At 46.9% G+C, this 18,689-nt stretch overlaps 1 protein-coding gene and 1 pseudogene across 4 annotated transcripts in view; both read left to right on the top strand.

Annotated features, from left to right (window-relative positions):
- RBM20 (RNA binding motif protein 20) overlaps positions 1 to 18,689 on the top strand; it is a 190,123-nt gene that overhangs the window by 128,607 nt on the left and 42,827 nt on the right. For 3 of the 4 annotated variants that reach the window (XM_041743319.1, XM_041743320.1, XM_041743323.1), the window contains exons 2-5: positions 8,582 to 9,668; positions 11,070 to 11,131; positions 13,944 to 14,038; positions 14,435 to 14,532. In XM_041743319.1, the coding sequence (XP_041599253.1) occupies positions 8,582 to 9,668; positions 11,070 to 11,131; positions 13,944 to 14,038; positions 14,435 to 14,532 (1,342 nt within the window). The remainder of the gene's footprint in view (positions 1 to 8,581; positions 9,669 to 11,069; positions 11,132 to 13,943; positions 14,039 to 14,434; positions 14,533 to 18,689) is intronic. The other variant, XM_041743321.1, reaches the window with a different exon arrangement.
- LOC121486049 lies at positions 11,142 to 11,296 on the top strand (annotated as a pseudogene).

The following is an 18,689-nucleotide window of genomic DNA, read 5'->3' as shown; positions in this document are numbered from 1 at the left end:
TGACCAAACCTGGAAAACATTCCTTTCCCTGGTCATAAGCTCTCCTGCCCGGATTATATTTTATATCTTAGCACGTAAGAAGAAATGACACATTCATTGCTTGGCCGGGAAAGGGAAGTGAGTTGAACTGGAAGTGAATTTAAATTCCTGATGGGTTATCTTGAAAGATAACCGTGCTTAACTGCGAATGTCACCATTTGGGTTGGCTTCGGCACCCCTGTGGTCTGGACTGCGATTCTTGGCTTCCGCTTCCGGATGGCTGAGCGTTACCAGGGAAGAGCTTGCTGTGAGTCCACACACATTTATACTGCTGAACTGCAGCTGCGTCCTTGTTGTTAACCCACAGCCATTAAAGTCAGTTGCTGACGACTCACCCAGGTCATCAAACTGCTGTTATAAACTCTCTGTTCCCCTCAAGTCCCAATCCAGACTCCTGCTTCTTCCTCTCAGCAAGTGTCCACCCTTATGTTTACTTCCTTACACTTGACTGTGTTTCCCTCTTCCATTCCTATCTGTCTCTAAGGAAGATCTGTCTCTCTGACCTCACAGAGCTCACCTGCCATCTGCACTGATGATGACAATGACGACAGTGATGATGATGGTGAGGGTGATGGTATTAGAGATAGTAATATTGATGATAATGGTGATGGTGATAGTGATGGTAATTATGATAACAATGGTGATGATGATGGTGATGGTAATGGTAATGGCAATAGTGATGGTGATGATAATGGTAATAGTGATGGTAATCATGATAACAGTAGTGACGATAATGGGGTGATGGTGGTGGCATAATAATGGTGATGGTAGTGGCGATAGTAATGGTGATGGTAATAGTGATGGTATTGCTGATGGTGATGGTAGTGGGGATAGAGACGGTTGTGGTTATGATGATGGAGAAGACTAATAGTAGTCAGACTAATAGCTCAGTGAATGCTTACTGTGTGCTGGGAACCATGCAATATGCACCCTGTCATTTCACTCTCAGGACAAGTCTGTAGCTTAGATGTAACTGTCCTTGCTTTAGAAGTGAGGACCCTGAGGCTAGCAAGGGTATTTGCCACCATCCCCAGCTTTTAAATAGCAAACTGGAATTCACACCTATTTTGATACAAACTCAGAAACCTGGGCCCTTAGCCTCTGAGCAGTGATCCTTCCCATCCCCGCCCCCATCTGGGGTGCAGAGCACAATCATATAGATATTGCTGGTATTCCATAAATATGGCTACACTGATTTTAACTTGTCTTACCCTGAATCCTAGGGGCAATGAGATTACCTCCAAGGACTTGAGTAACAAATATCACTTCTATTGTGGAGGAATGTTTTCAGAAATAGAAAGGTGCGTTGTGATCACAGGAAATGTTCTCTTCTCAGTAATGTTCCGGACATGCCATTCCTTTTCATCTGTGCAGCACCTAACAGTTTGCAGAGGGATCTGACAACTCTTTGCTTAACCCCACATCAAACCTCATAATGTAAACAAGAAAAGATCGTGACTTCTCTTCTTATAGATGGGGATACTGAGGCTCAGAGAGGTGGAGTCTGTTTTCCACTGTAACACAGCTGACAAGCTGCAAGTTAGCTCTAGAGCCCACAATGCCTGATTCCTACCCCTGGTTCGTATAGGGCAGCCTGCAGCTCAATTGTTACTCACTATGTACTCTCCTTTCCTCCAAGTGAAGGAAGACCATTGTATCTTGAATAAAGATCTTTTGCTGGAGGGAAGGATAGCTAATGCCTTTTATAAAGCCAGTTCTTAGTATATTAAAACCGGCCTGTTAAGTGCTAAGAATGATTGGTGTTAGTTAGAAACTGTCCCCTGGTGAGGGCCACAAGGCATTACTTCCCCTGCTCACAGGAGCACCTGTGGGTCTCCGTACCTATAAGAGGTTGTCATGTAGCCCATAGCCTCATGGGGGATTTTACTCCTGCACCCCATTCACACCCTGGCCTAGTGACCAGCATATGGCGGGGGGGGTATCTGACTCCACCAAGGGCGGAGGAGCCTTCTGTGTCTCAGACCTGCAAGAAGCAGGTGTCTCTGGTCAGCAGATAGTCACAGCAAAGTGCCCGAGTTTCCCCTGCAGTGACTGTGTAGCTCCAGCTGTTGGGGCCTTATGGTCAGTCCACTCAGTAGAGCAACAGGGAGCTCTTGAGCCAACATGGGGCCATGGAGGAGAACCATCTGAATGAAAAGCAGATGATTCAGGTAGGTTGGCTTTCTTATTACATTATTATTTTTATGAAGCAATAAAGGTAATGCATTGATTCCTGTACAGAAATGTCCAAGCAGATGCAGGGGAAACTGATTCGAGGCACCCCTAGGAGGTCACACTGCCAGTGCCTCTGTCTTTGGGCAGTGCCTTTGGGTTGGCTTTATCCTCAAGCAGGCTTTCCTTAAGTGGTGGCGAAATTCAGCCAGTATAACAACCCAGGCATGGCAGGACAAAAGAATGTCTCTCTCCAGTAGCTCCAACAAAATGCTCATCCCCGAGCCAATCACTGTGGCCAGGGGGCTCTGATCGGCTGGTTTTGTGTCACATTGGATAGAGGTTACTATCCCATTTTATAGATGAGAAAATTTTGAGTGTCGGAAAAATTAAGTGACGTTTCCCCATCATACAACCAGAAAGAGGCAGGGTCTCTGACCACAGTTCATCATACAGCTGCTTTTCACCAACAGCGAAGACATCTTTGCATCTGTCGGTGACTTAATAAATTCAGAATATTTGTCTTTGTTCAGAGTTCAGGGATAGCCCTCAAGAAGGCCTTTTCTTTCATTGATTACATTTTTCTAAAACATCTGAGGCAATCAGTCAATCAATCAAACAAACAAACAAACAAACAAACAAACATCTGAGGCTTGAACCACCTTCCCCATGCCGTACTATCTCTGTGCTTACTGGTGTCAGAATCCTCCTCACACTCTGGGTTGATCTGGCTCCCTGGGATCTCAGGAAGATTTCTCTTTGCTCATCTCTGTGTTCCCATCACCTCGGAACTTTGCCTGGCACATAATAGATGCTCAATTCACATGGGCCAAGTAAACAGGTGAATGCCCGTTGGCCTATTTGATGGAGTCTGTTTCTGAGCAGAGGCCCCACAGAGCCTGCCTGTGTCCTGGATGCTCTCCCTTCCTTGCAGAACTGAATGAGTTACACAGCTCGGAAATCCTGCTGCATTTCCAGCATCGTGCCTGACTCGAACCAAGGAAGGACATTGCCTCACTCCTTGTGTGCAGATACTGATCCATCCTTGCATCCTGCTTGGGACTCAGAATAAAACATGAAAGAGCTTTGGGACAAATAATGAGCTTTGGGACAAATAACGAGCATTTTCAAGTCGAGGCAGCTGTTTCGTTCTCCTGGTGAATACAATATGTTACACATCCTTTCAACACTATGGAATTTAACCATTAGAAACAGCTTTCATCTGAATCTCCTAAATATCCTGGCATTATAAAGGCAACCAGCTCTTCTTTATGTTATATTTTATTTTTAAAACTCTTGAGAGAAATGCTGCTTTAATTAAAAAATGCTGTCTCAGAGAGCAGGGAACCAAAGTTTTTAATGTAATTATGCACCGAGAATTCTTTGTAACAATTAATGGTTCAGAAAGGCAGCCTCGGCCCCCGGGGCAGTTAGCCTTGCAGAGGCCTGGGTGAGTCACGGTGGCTGTGCTGAGTGATAAGCTGTCCCAGCTCTGTGCCAGATGCCCAGGCTACAGAACTCCCTGTGCGGCACGCCCTCCTCCCCTGTCCACACTTGGACTACTTGGCTGCAAACCATGCCACTGCACAGTTTTAGGAGAAGAAATGTGGCAGGTGCAGAGAACTTTGCCCCCGCCCTCCCCCCCTTCCCCAGACAAGGGGGCATCCCTGCTACCACCTCCAGAGTTGTGGAGATTACAGAAGGGGACTATATTTTGTATCTCCCTGGTGCTCAGGGAGTGCCTTGCATATCAAAGGTTGTCAGTATTTCTCAAAACAGAGTGGAGAGATAAAAATGGGTGGGGATGATAATTTGGTGATGAAATAGATACTTCTGGGGCTTAGTTAGGGCTTTTGGAGGCAAGGCTAATTCTATCAGGCACTAGAAGCTGGTTTGGATGATCTGGGTTCTCACTAAGGTGTTAGGGCTATGCAGCTATGTGGCTCGGGACAAGTCACTTTCTCTCCTTGTTGTGGGGGTGAGAGGATGATTTGATCCCTCAGGGCCTACAATTCAAAGCTTTCCCAGGTTGCCACTGATGCCAAAGCTGACTTTGAAAAGGAAGAGACGTCTGGGTTTTTCTGGCTTCTGGTAAGGTTTCCAGAGGATGTTGGGACACCCAGTCTGAAGGTCTGTGCTTCCTAGGTTCCCTAGGGGGGCATGAGTTTATACCAAGGAGATCTGGCCAGTGACCCCACACCCACCACCTCCTCTCTGAGTGGCAGCTTCTCTTACATCTAATTTTCTTGCTAGATTATATTAGTTTCCTATCGCTTCTGTAACTACCAGAAATTTAGTGGCTCACAACAATACAACTTTCTTACTTTACATTTCTGGAGGTCAGAAATCCAAACTCAGTCTCACTGAGCCAAAGTCAAGGTGTCAGCAGGGCTGGTTCCTTCCTGAGGCTTTAGGGGAAATTCATTCCCTTGCCTTTTCCAGTGTCTAGAAAGTGCCTGGATTTCCTTGGCTCATGGCCCCTTCCTTCTTCTTCAGAGCCAGCAGTATTGCATATTCTTTCGTTTCATTCCTCTGCTTCCGTCTTTATATCTATTCTCTCTGACTCTGATCCTCCTGCCTCCATTTTATAAGGACTCTTGTGATTACATCGGGCCTGCCTAGATAATTCAGGATAATCTCTCCATCTCACGATCCTTAATCACATCTGCAAAGTCCCCTTTACCATGTAAGGTTACATTTATAGGTTCTGGGGATTAGGATTGGATTATCTTTGAGTGGGTCATTATTCAGCCTACCACAGGGATTATTTATTCAATTTCAAAACCTAGATTTGGACAGGGAGAAGGATGTGTTAGAACTCCTGCTTTGGAATGGGGAATCGTAGACACTCTTCTAGGCAGGTGACTGTACCTGATTGGGGTTTAAGCTGTATACCGTAGCAAAATCCATTTGGTTTCTGGGTATATTTAGATTCTTCTTTTTAAATTGTTTGAGGGTTTTTATTCACAGAGATGTATACTCTCAAATGAGGTGTCCACATCTTAAAGCCACCAGGTTGTGATGAGCCATATCTATTATCTTCTTTCTTCACTCCATTCATCGAAGTTACTGAGTGACTACCAGGTTCAAGGCAGCATGCCAGGATAATGTGAGAATCTTCACGCAATGCCTTGTTCTCTTGTGGAGCTTTGGTCGAGCAGAGGGAGAAGGGTACATAAGCAATTATTTTTAACACAAAGCTGGATATACTAAGCGATATAACTGACAAATGGAGGTAGCAGGAATACAAGAAGGCGACATTAGTTCTAGTCCCTAGGATAGCCCAGCTTGGGGCTTAGAAAGATGATGATTGCTATCTGTACCTGAATTTTAGGTTCTTAACGCTTGTAGGCTAAGGATTTTTGGGCTTTCTTTTTCTTTTTTCTTTTTTTTTTTTTTATATAAGATGATGTATCTCTTCCTTTTTAAGGATCTTTGGTTCAAATCAGGTATTTCACTGTCATGATTCATGTGAAATAACTTCCTTTCAAAGTTGGTTAAGGTTGGGGACAATATGAATATGCTAGTCAAAACAGAAATGGGGAAGAAAATCTAGTGAGTCTATATTTCATGCTGCGTTGGAATGGGTAAACTTCTGTAATCTGCGCCGTACTCAGAAGAGCACTTGTTTCTCGTTGCTGACCGACAAATACCCAGTGAGGCTGGCTTTCTTAGTTGGAAAGATAGCTCTTCCTCGCATGTCCTTTCAGAAGTGAAGGGGAATCTCCTGCAAGAGCTCACTCCAGCCCAGAACAGTTTTAGAAAATACAGCTGACTTCTCTGGGGAAAACAAAACCAATCTTGTGTTACCTTGGTCATGGAAACTAAGTTGGCACCTCATTATCGCCTTGTTAGCGGGGACAGGCTGTGTTATGGACAAACCTGGTGGGAAGGGTTGGCCCTGTGTGGGCAGGGTTTTGAGTTAAGCTTAATTGCTCTTCTAAAGCTCAACTACTTAATACTACACAAGTAGAAATCTATCATCAGACTCTTGACCATCCTCCTTTCCCTTCATATTCTCGCCTACGTAGGCAATTAGTGCCTTCCTAGCTCTGCTGCTGCCATGATTTGTGCCTGGGCCACACTGGGGTACCAAGGCTTGGCTGTAACCAGCACGACTACACAGAGGAGGAAAGGTCTGTAACCACCTTTAAACGTGACTCCCCCAGCCCCCCAATATCTTAAAATACAGCCAAACTATCCTATCCTGGGAGCCCAGCAAGGCTGCTGGCTGTGTGAAGGTAATGTGTCTTTAATGACTTAGGGAAAATTCTTGATTTCACATAGACTGGGAAAGAGCAATCCAAAATTATTTTTATCTGACTCTGAAATGTGTTTTGCACTTATGTTTGAATGCTGGTGTGCATGATGTTCTGAGAATTCACTTCAAACAAAACAGTGGAGCAGCCAAGGAAGAGAAGGTGTATTCAGGGAGGGCTGAGAAGCTACACACCTAACCACCTGTGCCCCTTCTTTTCTTTTCAAAACCTGGCTGGGGTTTGAATCCCATGCCTGTATTCACCAGGAGTGAGTATTCCTAAGAAGCTCACCTAATCTCTTTGTGCTTTAGATTCTTGCTTTGCAAAATGAGGTGAACATTTTCTACCCAAAAAGATTGATGGAGACATCAAATGGGATGATATAGGCTGAGCACTGACTGGTCACACAGAAGCATCACATGCAGATTTGGCTCTCTCCTACTCACCTTCCTCTCTACCACCTCCACACCGCCTCCCTGCCTCCCACTGTTCTCTCAGACCAATGCAAAGTGCCAGCCTAAGCAGAAGCTCTCTTCCCTCAAAGCATGTCTGAAGTGGGAGAGATGTGACATGCCACCCACTTTCCATGTCTCCCCTTTCTCCTCACTGGGCCCTCACCCCCAGTCTCTCTCCCTTTGTGTCATCAAACTTATCCTGTATAGAACCTGTGACAGTGGAAACCTTGTCTGAAGTGTCCCAGCCTTACAAATTCTGCCCCACACTCCCATAGGCATGCTGAATGTAGAGCCTGGGTTGTTCATGGTAATCCCAGTTTCAAATGCACAGTTCTGTTCTTCCCATGAAACTTCACATGTCCTGGAAATTCCAGTTCATCAATATCCCAAACAGAGTTCTCTGATTACATCCACTACCCAGAAGGGCAGTTGAAAACCCAGAAAATATGGTCTTACAAAAGAGCCCTGACAATACTAACCATATCTTCAGAACATGAATCCTGGTGTTTGGTCAAGAAAACACCATAACCAACCAACAGAAGTCACAAGAAAGGCACATGTCAGACAGATCACCCCCACAATAGGCTTCTGTAAGAGCCCACCACTGCCTACGGCTTCAAATGCAGTCTTCATCACTTGTCACTTTTTTTGGTTATTCCTTATGCTAGTTGGGTTTGAGAGTGGATTGAAGGGAGCTTGATTCCTGTTGTTTTTGGATGCGAAATGAGGATCGGGATGAAAATGTATTTGGTGAAAATATACACATGATTTACTCTGGATGCAAATTTGAAGCTTGCTTTTTTTCACTTAACATATAGAGCATATGGATCTGCTCATGTCACTAATTTGCTGTGGTTGTAAACAATGACCTTACCAAATTTAATATAGTATCTACTATTGGCAATGATGGGGTGGGGCATGGATGGGGAGAGCAGATGCCAGGGGGATTTTAGAATGTTGGAATGTTTTCTGTCTTAACCTTGGTGTTGGGTTTACTTTTTTGAATGCCTTAATTATTACATAATAAAGTAGAAATTTACATCAATAGTAAATGATTCCTTGACATTTATTATGTAGATATATTATAAATTACTTTGTTTAAATCCTTCCCTCAAACCCATTATCGGATATTTGTAATTTTCAGCCTTGGACTCTTAAATAAATGTAGTATTATTAAACATCTTTAGGCATCAAGTTTTATCTACATTTTAGCTCATTTTCTCAGGACAGAATTGAATTATTAGGTCAAAGAGTGTGGCTGTAATGAGTGCCTATTATCAGACTATCTTTTAACAAAGTTGCACGAGTTCAGACTATTATTAACATTGTGTTCACTCCACTTTATTTTACCAGTAATGAATACTGTTACTAAAAAATTTTTTTAGCTATTTTGATAGGCAGAATTTTTTTTCTAATGGTTTTAGCTTGTATCTGATTACCAGTGAGATTGACCATTCTGTCATAACATAATTTTTCTGTCTTAGTTTTTAAAAAATCAGAGTATGTGTGAGTACAGGTGTTCTGCAGACTCACTTATATGTGGGGTCTGTGTGGGTGGGTTTTATATGAGATGGGGAACCATGGATAAGCAAAGAAAGAGCCCCTTGCTCTCTGGGTGAAAACGAGCTGTGCATCTAGACTTTTGTGTATCTGCAGTGCCGCCAAGCTCCTGGACAAGAACCCCTTCTCCGTCAGTAACCCGAACCCTCTGCTTCCTTCGCCTGCCAGTCTCCAACTGGCTCAACTGCAAGCCCAGCTCACCCTCCACCGGCTGAAGCTGGCACAGACAGCTGTCACCAACAACACCGCAGCCGCCACAGTCCTGAACCAAGTCCTCTCCAAAGTGGCCATGTCCCAGCCTCTCTTCAACCAGCTGAGGCATCCATCTGTGATCGGCACTCCCCACAGCCATACCGGGGTGCCCCAACATGCTGCGACCATGCCCAGTGCCCAGTTTCCCTCCAATGCAATTGGCTTCTCACCCCCTGGCCAGACACGAGCCCCAGGACCCTCTGTGAGCCTTCCCAGCCAAACCCCCAATGCTGTGGTGATGCATCCTTTCAGCGGGGTCATGCCTCAGACCCCTGCCCAGCCAGCAGTCATCTTGGGCATTGGCAAGACTGGGCCCGCTCCTGCTGCAGCAGGATTCTATGAGTATGGCAAAGCCAACTCCAGCCAGGCATATGGCTCTGAAACAGACAGTCAGCCCAGCTTCCTGCCAGCCACAGCCTCTACCACAGGCAGTGTGACCTATGAAGGGCACTATAGCCACTCAGGTCAGGATGGCCAAGCTGCCTTTCCCAAAGACTTCTACGGACCCAACTCCCAAGGGTCGCATGTGGCAGGTGGATTTGCGGCTGAGCAGGCCGGGGGCATGAAAGGCGAGGTAGGTCCACTGCTGCAAGGTGCAAACAGCCAATGGGAGAGCCCCCACGGATTCTCTGGCCAGAGCAAGCCCGACCTTACAGCAGGCCCTAACCTGTGGCCTCCACCCCCCGGCCAGCCCTATGAGCTGTATGACCCCGAGGAGCCCACCCCAGACAGGACCCCTCCTTCCTTTGGGGGTCGGCTAAACAACAGCAAACAGGGTTTCAGCAGTGCCCGGCGGCGGGCCAAGGAGGAGCAGGCTGTGCTGTCTGTACGGCCCCTGCAGGCTCAGGAGCTGAATGACTTTCACGGTGTGGCCCCCCTTCACCTGCCACACATCTGTAGCATCTGCGACAAGAAGGTGTTTGATTTGAAGGTGAGTCCTCCAAGACAGCCTGGGAGCCACAGCTGGAGCCTGGGAGGCTCGCCACCACAACCCACCGCCTGCTACTCAAGAGCTAGGAGTGGTCGCGTTTGGGGACTCAGTGGCAGGATTTTGCCATCAGTACCCGTGATTAAAATCATAGATATCAGAGCCAGAATTCATTTCAGAAATGTATCAGGGCCGCTCCCTTGCTTTAAGGCAGCTAAGAGATTCTTACCCATGTTTATCGATGAGAAAGCTGCGGCTGAGTGGGGGGCCGAGGGACCCCACCCGCGTGACAGAGAAGGGACTCAGGAACTGTCTCCTGCTTCCTTGAGGAAGGCTCTTCCTCTGTGGTGTGCCCAGAGTACATTGTACTGAGTATGCAAGGCACGGAAACGCTGGCAGAATTTGGGATGAGGGCAAGAGAGCACTTCTCAGGTGAGACGTAGACACAGCATTATAGAGTGCCTCGGTTTCCCATCTGGAAGACCGAGATGGAGCCTCATCACACCTTCCCTGTGGTCATAAAATGCTTTGGGCCCCTGTAAGCAAAAGTCTATTATAGTATGAATCCCACCCCCTCCAGAATGTATTAGTGACACAGTAAAAAAAATTCTAAGGCAAGAGTAATTAAAACAGCTAACATATATTAAATCATTTCCATATGTCAGCAGTAACTCTGTGAGGTGGGTATGATTACTAATATCATTTTTCCTCAGGTGAGGAAACCAAGGCCCAGAGAGAGGATAGGACTTGTCCAGGGCCCCATCGCTAGAGAGTGGCAGAGTGAAGATTGGAACGTGGGTCTCACGCTCCCAGGACCTGTGCGGCTTAAGCACTGGGCCGTGCCGCCTCTCCCATCCCATCTGCAGAGCATAATGATCCCTGTGTAGCGGGAGTCACGCCACAGTGTCCTTCACCTCTGTTTGGGTCACGCTGTGCAAGTTCATCCCAGTCCCCTGGCAGAGGGAGGGGGCTGGCCGACACTGGGAGGCGATGGCAGATTTTGTCTCTCATAAGCCTTTCTTAAGCTTTGCAGCTCACTGTGAGTCCACTTGCCAGATTTCCCCAACCAGTCATAGACATGGGTGCAGTCCCTCTAGGGGAGGGGAAGGGAGTAGAAGCTGGGAGGTGCCATGGGACCAAGGGTCCACTGAGAGGGGAGGAGGGAATCTGGCTTGGGATGCTGGGTTCCTGTCCTAGAGGGTCTGGCCAATGGCAATGGGGCTGGATTTGACAGTAGATGTGGGGAGGAGCCTGGGAGGGAGAGGAAGAGGGGAGGGAGATGTGCTGGCAGGGTCCAGTCTCTGGGGTCTGAGCCCCCTGCCTGATGGGGAAGCCTGCTCTCGTCCCTTTCCTTCTCACGGATTCATTTCTACTTTGGTCACTTTTCCTTTCCTTCTGGCCTAGGACTGGGAGCTGCATGTGAAAGGGAAACTACATGCTCAGAAATGCCTGGTCTTCTCTGAAAAGTGAGTGCTGAGCTTTGCGCAGTGGCAGTATCGTAGCCAATGAGGTTTATCCGAGGCGTGATTATTGCTGATTGAAAAGTGAGTGCTGGCCAGGAGAACAGGTGCATGCAGATGCTCAGCAAACATTCATTGAGCACCTATTGTGCATCACCTTCTGTTTTAGGTGCTGGGGAAGCAGCAGAGAACAAAACAGGCAGTGTCCCTGTCCTCAAGGAGCTTATACTTAATGTGGGTGGGGGACAGATGATAAAATAAACAAGTGAATTCTGTAACATCCCTGGTAGTAAATGCTAAGCAGAAAACAGGGCAGAGCAAGAGCAGGAAGCTTGTGTGCATATGCATGTGCACTCATGGGGACTGGTCCTAGCATTTTATTTATTTATTATTTATTTACTTTTAAAATATCTAAAAAATATTTTATTATTATTATTTTTTAAAGATTTTATTTATTTATTCATGAGAGACACAGAGAGAGAGAGAGAGGCAGAGACACAGGCAGAGGCAGAAGCAGGCTCCATGCAGGGAGCCTGATGTGGGACCTGATCCCGGGACTCCAGGGTCATGCCCAGCACCGAAAGCAGGCGCTAAACCACTGAGCCACCCAGGGATTTCCCTATTTTATTATTTTTTTAAAAAAATATTTTATTACTTACTTGAGAGAGAGAGAGAGCACATAAACAGGGAGAGTGGCAGGCAGAGGGAAAGCGAGAAGCAGGCAGAAGTAGGGAGCCTGATGCAGGCTTGATCCCAGAACTCTGGGATCATGACGTGATCTGAAGGCAGACGCTTAACCAGTTGAGCCACCCAGGGGCCCCTGGTCCTTGCATTTTAAGTAGGGTGGCTGGGCAAGGCCTCCCTGAGGACCTCTCAGGAGGGAGTGTGATGAGCCTGTGGCTGTCTGGGGGACAGGTACTCCCAGTAGGGGGAACAGCAAGTTTGAAGGCCCTGGGACACTCAGGCAACATCAGTGTGACTGGAGTGGAGTCCTGGGGTAAGGAGCCAGGGAAGTCACCAGGGCCCAGATCCTAAGCTCCTCGGCTTCTTGTGAGGACTTCCATTTTGCTTTGAGAGGAGTATCAGAGGAGTATCAGAGGGTGGAACGAAGGAGTGATGCACTCTGGCTCCACCAACCAGGACCCTTGCTGCTGGGCTGAGAATAGGCAGGGGCAGCCTGAGGGCAGACCAAGAAGCAGAGGGCTGGGGTCATGGAGACAGAGAAGAGGGCACGTGGCCCAGGATGTGAATAGCAGACTGGAGTTCAGTGTTTTGACATGAGTGCATTGAAAAGGCTTCCCTTTTTTTTTCTTTTCTTTTCTTTCTTTCTTTCTTTCTTTTTTTTTTTAAGATTTTATTTATTTATTCATGAGAGACACACGCAGAGAGAGGCAGAGATTAAGCAGAGGGAGAAGCAGGCTTCCTGCAGGGAGCCTGATGTGGGACTCGATCTCAGGACCCTGAGATCATGCCCTGAGCCAAAGGCAGCCGCTCAACCACTGAGCCACCAGGTGCCCAAAGGCTTCCCTTTCTTATTCACAATAGCTAATGGGCGGAAGCAATGCAAATGTCCACTGACAGATGAATAGATAAAGAAAATGGTGTACATTTGGACACTGGAGTATTATTTAGCTTTAGAAAAGGGACTTCTGACCTATGTGACAACATGGCAGAGCCGTGAGGGCATTGTGCTCAGTGAGAGAAACCGGTCACAAAAAGACAAATCCTGGGGGACTCTAGAAGAGTCAGAAAGGAGAACGTGGCTGCCAGGGGCACAAGGGAGGGGAAGTAGGGTGTTAGTTTTTAATGGGGGCGGTTTCAGTTTTGCAAGGTGAAGAGTTCTGGAGATGGTTGGTGGTGATGGCTGCACAACAGTGTAAATGGGCTGAATGCCACTGAACTGGACACTTAGAAATGTTAAGATGGTAAATTTTATGTTATGTATATTTTATCACAATTAAAACATTTTTATAAGGGTCTCCTTTCCTGGCTCCTTCTTTTTGTATTGTGGTAAGATTCACTTAAGAGTCACCATTTTATTTTTATTTTTTTTTAAGATTTTATTTATTTATTCATGATAGAGAGAAAGAGGCAGAGACACAGAAGAGTCACCATCTTCATAATTTTTATTTTTTTAAGTAGGCTCCATGCTCAGCATGGAGCCCAATGTGAGGCTTGAACTCATGACCCTGAGATCAAGACCTAAGCTGAAATCAAGAGTCAGATGCTTAACTGACTGAGCCACCCGGGTGCCTCCATTTAAGCCATTTTAAAGTGTACAGTCGAGTGGTATTTAGCAGATTCACAAGGTTGTGCAAGTATTATCACTATGTGGTTCCCAAACATTTTCATTACTCCATCCCAAACTGATTAAGTAGTCATTTCCTTCTCCCCTCCCTTGTAGTCCATGGGAACCACTAATCTGCTTTCTATCTCTGTGAATTTGCCTCTTTTGGACATTTCATAGACATGAAATCATTTTATTACCTCTTATTACTGACTTTTTTTATTTAGCAGAATATTTTCAGGGTTCATCCATGTTGTAGCATATACAACCTTTTTATGGCTGAATACTATTCCATTGGATGTATATACCACATTTTGTTTATCTATTCATCTTTTGGTCTACATGTGGGTTGCTTTTACCTTTTGACTATTGTGAATAGTGCCACTATGAATCTTCGTGTACAAGTTTTTGTTTGAAAGTCTCTTTTTCAACTGTTTGGGGCCTATGGCTAGGCGTGGAATTTCTGCGTCATATGATAATTCTTCATTTAACTTACTGGGTTCCCGGTTCCCCTTTTCCACCCGTCTCTAGCGCTGGTATCCGGTGTATACTCGGTTCGGCAGAGGGAACGCTGTGTGCCTCTCCCAACAGCACAGCTGTTTATAACCCTGCTGGGAACTCTGAAGGTAAGTAAGGCCCTTCTGGTCAGCAGCTTGAAGCAGAAACCAGCTTCCCAAAGGCTTACTATGTCATGTCTTTAATAACCAAACTTCCCTGCTGATGTGCCCTATCTCCTCTCTCTTTCTCTCTCTCACTCTGTCTCTCTCTATATATGTATAAATATAAAGCAGACAGATCCCAAGACACTAAAATGCATATTGGCCTACCTATTGTCTAGGCTGTTTCAGACAGAAGGCTTTGTTGGTTCCCAACTTGCCCAAGGGTAAAAATCACAACAATCACTATTCAATATGTTAAGAGGAAATTTTAATTTTTTTCTTCCAATTTACGTCCTAATAATGCCTTTTGAAGGTAAAATAAATGACTAGGATTTCATACAGTTGGTGTAATTTATCATTTAGATTATGCCTCAAATCTTGGATCATCATATGCGGCCATTCCAGCAAGGTCATTTGCTCAGTCAAATCCCGCATTTCCTTCGGCTTCCCCTGGGACAAATGTGAGTACAGAAGCATTTTCTCCATTATCTTTGTCATCATCAAAGCATTTGTGTCACCAGTTCCGCCTGGGTATAGGAGTTCAGAGGAGGCTGGGATGAAGCTGGCACAAATGTGACTTTGTGCAGTGCAGGAAAAACGTGTCCCTTGGGCAGAGGTCAAAAATTGTTTAATTCAGCTAGTATTGAAACACATAGATTAAAAAAAGACCTGACATACATTATTAAAATCAAAAGCATACATAGACTTTCTAGCACTGAGCCTTGATTTAGTGGGGGGAAAAAAGGTTTGAGCTTTTCAATGTGTGTTTTTAAGACATTTTGATATTTTATTCAAGTGGATTATTTCCTATGAGTGGGTAATCCTGAAAGTTGAACCAGAAAGAAAAAATGTATGTTGAAAATAAGGACATGCAGTCATGGTATTTGTTGGCCCGTTGGGGAAATAGTTACTTCTGTGAAATCCTTTGTTTTCGGTTGTGTTTTTGTTCCCCTCTCCCTACAACTGCTCTTCAGTCCCCCAAAGCTTCATTCTTTGTTTACCCATGGATTGCGGATTGCGATTGCAACAAGTTCCTTTCCCTCCTGGTTTGGCTGTTGGCCCACCGTGTGTAGCCTCTTTCCCTGGAAGCCCTCCGGCATCTCCTCTTCTGAGAACAAGTGGAAGGAGGTGGAAGATGCAGAACCAGAACCTATTGTGTGCAAAATGTGTCTGGCCAGACCCTGCGATAGGGCACGTGTCTGTGTGTTTGTGGCTATGTACCTGTATTTCTTGCAGTTTGTGGTGTGAGCAGCTGCAGCCTCGTTCTCTCTTCTTGTGCAACCAGCGAACACAAGCTCCAGGGAGCAGACCTCCGCGTGCTGTGCCCTGCGCGCTTCAGGGTGTTCATGCAAAGCTTTGGAAGGGCAAGCTGAGAAGTGTAGGTGTTAGGCCCTAGGGGATGAGTGAGTGGGGAGGCCTGCCTGGGCGGAGATTTCTATTTGTTTGTGTTTCTCTGTGTGTGATGTTTAATGGGAGAAGGACTCTAAGACAGAGCTCTGGGCCGACAGCCCACGCACAGTTTGGTGAAAGAGAATTTTGTGGTTTCCCTCTCTGCACTCTCCATGCCGAGGACCATGCTTGGTCAGTGCAGCTTTGGGTCAGTCCCAAGAGAGCAGAATGGCTGGGTTCAGTGAGGACTGTCATTTGTCTTTGACCTTGGCGGGGTGGGGGGGATGGGGGATGGGCAGTTCCAGCACAGGCTCAACCCCAGTTTCCCACTGGGGATCCTGGAGGCAGCTCTGTGCCCACCATCCTGCTCTGAGATCTTAGCACTAGGAAAAAGGGACCGTGACCAGATGGAGGGGGGCGCTGGATTAGATGGCAGATGGGCCAGGGGTCTGGGCAGGGAAAGAGGATGGGTGTTAACTGAGCCCCTTTATAAGGGGAAGGGGCTGAGTGGTGGAGGAGAAGCAAGAGCAGGAGACTGTGTCTGTTCCGTGCCTCGACCTCCCCCTCCAGCGCCGACCAGTGAACCAGAAGCCCCTTCCTGTGGATTTGGAGCCAAGAGACCAGGTTCAAGCCCTAGTCTGGGCCCACCAGCTAAATGGCCTCACTTTATTGCTCACAGGCTTCGTTTTCCTAAATGCGGGCAACCACCCCAATAATGACTTGTGAAAGTAAAGCAAACAGCTGCGTGTTTACCCGACTTGTAATTTTGATGATGCCTCAAATCCTGGCACACTCACAGCCCTCGAGCAGCCTCCCGCCGGAGCTCAGAACCCGCGGCGGAGCGAGGCCGAGGGGAGCAGCGCGGGACACGGGCCTGATGCTCAACTGCGCACGGGCAGGAAGCTCCGAGGCGGTGGCGGAGCATCAAGGCCCCTGGATGCGCCGCGGGAGGGGAAGCCGAGCCCCTGGCAGGTCTCCCCCGCGGCGCCCTCCGTCTCGCACACATCTGTCTGGTAATTCTTAGGTCCTTGTCTGCGCCCTTAGGGGCGTGCGGTAGGCACAGGCGATCTGACGGCTCCTGTTGATGATGATCCTCGGTGATAACGATCCACGGTAATCCACGTCCAAGGCTGACGATGCTGACCGCAGCCAACACTTCCATTGTGCTTAATAGGTTCCTAGCTTTTTTTAAAAAAAGGTTTTAGGTATTTATTCATGAGAGATGCAGAGAGAGAGAGAGAGAGAGAGAGAGGCAGAGACACAGGCAGAGAGAGAAGCAGGCTCCACGCAGGGAGCCCGACGTGGGACTCGATCCAGGGACCCCGGGGTCACCACCTGAGCCAAAGGCAGACGTTCAACCCCTGAACCACCCAGGCTTCCCGGTTCATAGCATTTTCATATGTATTATCTCATTTAATCCTCCATACAACCCTCTGAGGTGAGGAAACTGAGGCATAGACTAAATGCTTTGCTGAAAGTCACTAGCGGATAAGTGGAAGTGTTGGGATTTGGCCAGGCTCTAGTATCCTCCCTTGTAACCACAAGGGAGCCCTGCTGCCCCTCTCTGAGGTCTCTTGCTTCTCTTGCTTGCTTGCTTGCTCTCCTTCCCCTCCCCGCCCCCGTGCACTTCCACGGCACACACTGCTCAGCAGGATCTGAAGCTGCCTTGGGGACTTCTTGGGCCTCAGCTAGCCATCAGCCGAGGAGCAAGGTGAGGAGGCCAGTGAGACCTGGCACCTGCATTCTTCTGCACTGTGACAGTGTCCCCTAAGATAAGCTGAAATGTTCGGAGGCATTTTCCTACAGATCCAGTGGATGGGGAGAGGCATCACCGGACTGGTCTCAAGGATCTTCCCAAGGATGTCTAGGAGGCAAGGACAAAGCCTGCCCCAACCAGTCTCTGTATCATCAGTGTCTGGATGGTCACATTCTTCTGCCAGATTCTGGTCCATCGAATGCAAGTGTGTCTGTCTTTTGGAAAACTGGAAATATGCAAACACTGACATTTGAAGAGAAGCCGAAAAATGAGAGTTGATTAATCTACTACAGAAGGATACTTTGCAAGGTTCCTTTAAGTAGCGGGTGTGTCCCTCAGAGAAATTATGGATTGTCTTTTCTGCCTACAAACACCTCCAAAGATAAGCAGTTTTATCAAGGGGTGATTACTCTGTTACCAAGAGACACTTTGTGAGGCTCGAGGAGTGTCCAGTGGGCTCCTTTTGCACATACATTTCTGTTGTTTTTCCTGCTTACATAATTGATGCTCTCTGTGAAAATTCAAACAGAAAAGAAATATTTCATGAAGACAGGGAAACTTATCCATTATCCCCCTCCCTGTTCTCATAGAGAACTCATAAAAGCTTTGATGCGTTTTTCCTCCAGAAATGTTTTCTGGTCCTGTGCCAGCGCTTTTTCAGGCCCATCCCCCTTATACATCTTTTCAGAGACACATTTGGTTGAGTAAAACCAGAACCAGCCAGGACTCCACCATTATAATATCATTATTATTAGTGGAGCAAAGAGCAACTGCTGTCTCTAACATTCCCTGTTTTTAGGCAGGCAAACAGAATGACTCACGGCTCTGGGAATGGGCTCTCAGAGGGTCTCTGCACTGCTACAAAATCTTAAAGGACAGAGCAACCCATCTACCACCTCCACCAAGCCCAGGCTTGGCTGAATGTATACCTCTGTTACTTCGTGGGAGCCCGACCCAGCCTTTCATTTCCATGCTTATTGTTGACAGAGATGGGACACTGAACTGACAGTTCTGTGCTGTGTTCGCTGGTGGTGGGGGTGGTGAGGGTGGTTTTTGCCTGACCCTCCCACCCCAGGGTCCCAGGAGAGGGGTGTTCACTTTCACTTAAGCTTTTGCCATTTGACAGAGCAGAGGCACTTTATCCTTGGCTGCCTGAGTTGTCATAAACAGAGTAATCAGGTTTCTGGAAGGGGCCACTAGAGCCTTCTCAGGCTGTAAATAGTTTTCTTGTGCTTGCCCAAGATGTACTTTGCTTGCCGACTCTCCCCATAAAATGGCATTGCCATTTTCACAGCCACCTTAGAGTTATTTAGTGCTGATGCTGCAGATGGGCTGCTCTGGCCTGGGAAGACAGACATCTTTTTCATGATTTCTTTCTCACTGGGACCCTGCACACCAGAAAATTTGTATAAATAAGGAAACTGAGACACAGAGAAGCATAAATGTTTGTGGAAGGCCAGAGATTTAAGTTGT

The sequence above is a fragment of the Vulpes lagopus genome, chromosome 2 (genome assembly GCF_018345385.1).
Source record: "Vulpes lagopus strain Blue_001 chromosome 2, ASM1834538v1, whole genome shotgun sequence".
Lineage (NCBI taxonomy): Eukaryota > Metazoa > Chordata > Mammalia > Carnivora > Canidae > Vulpes > Vulpes lagopus.
The sequence above is the reverse complement of the archived record's forward strand: the minus strand, read 5'-3'. Positions and strand labels throughout refer to the sequence as shown.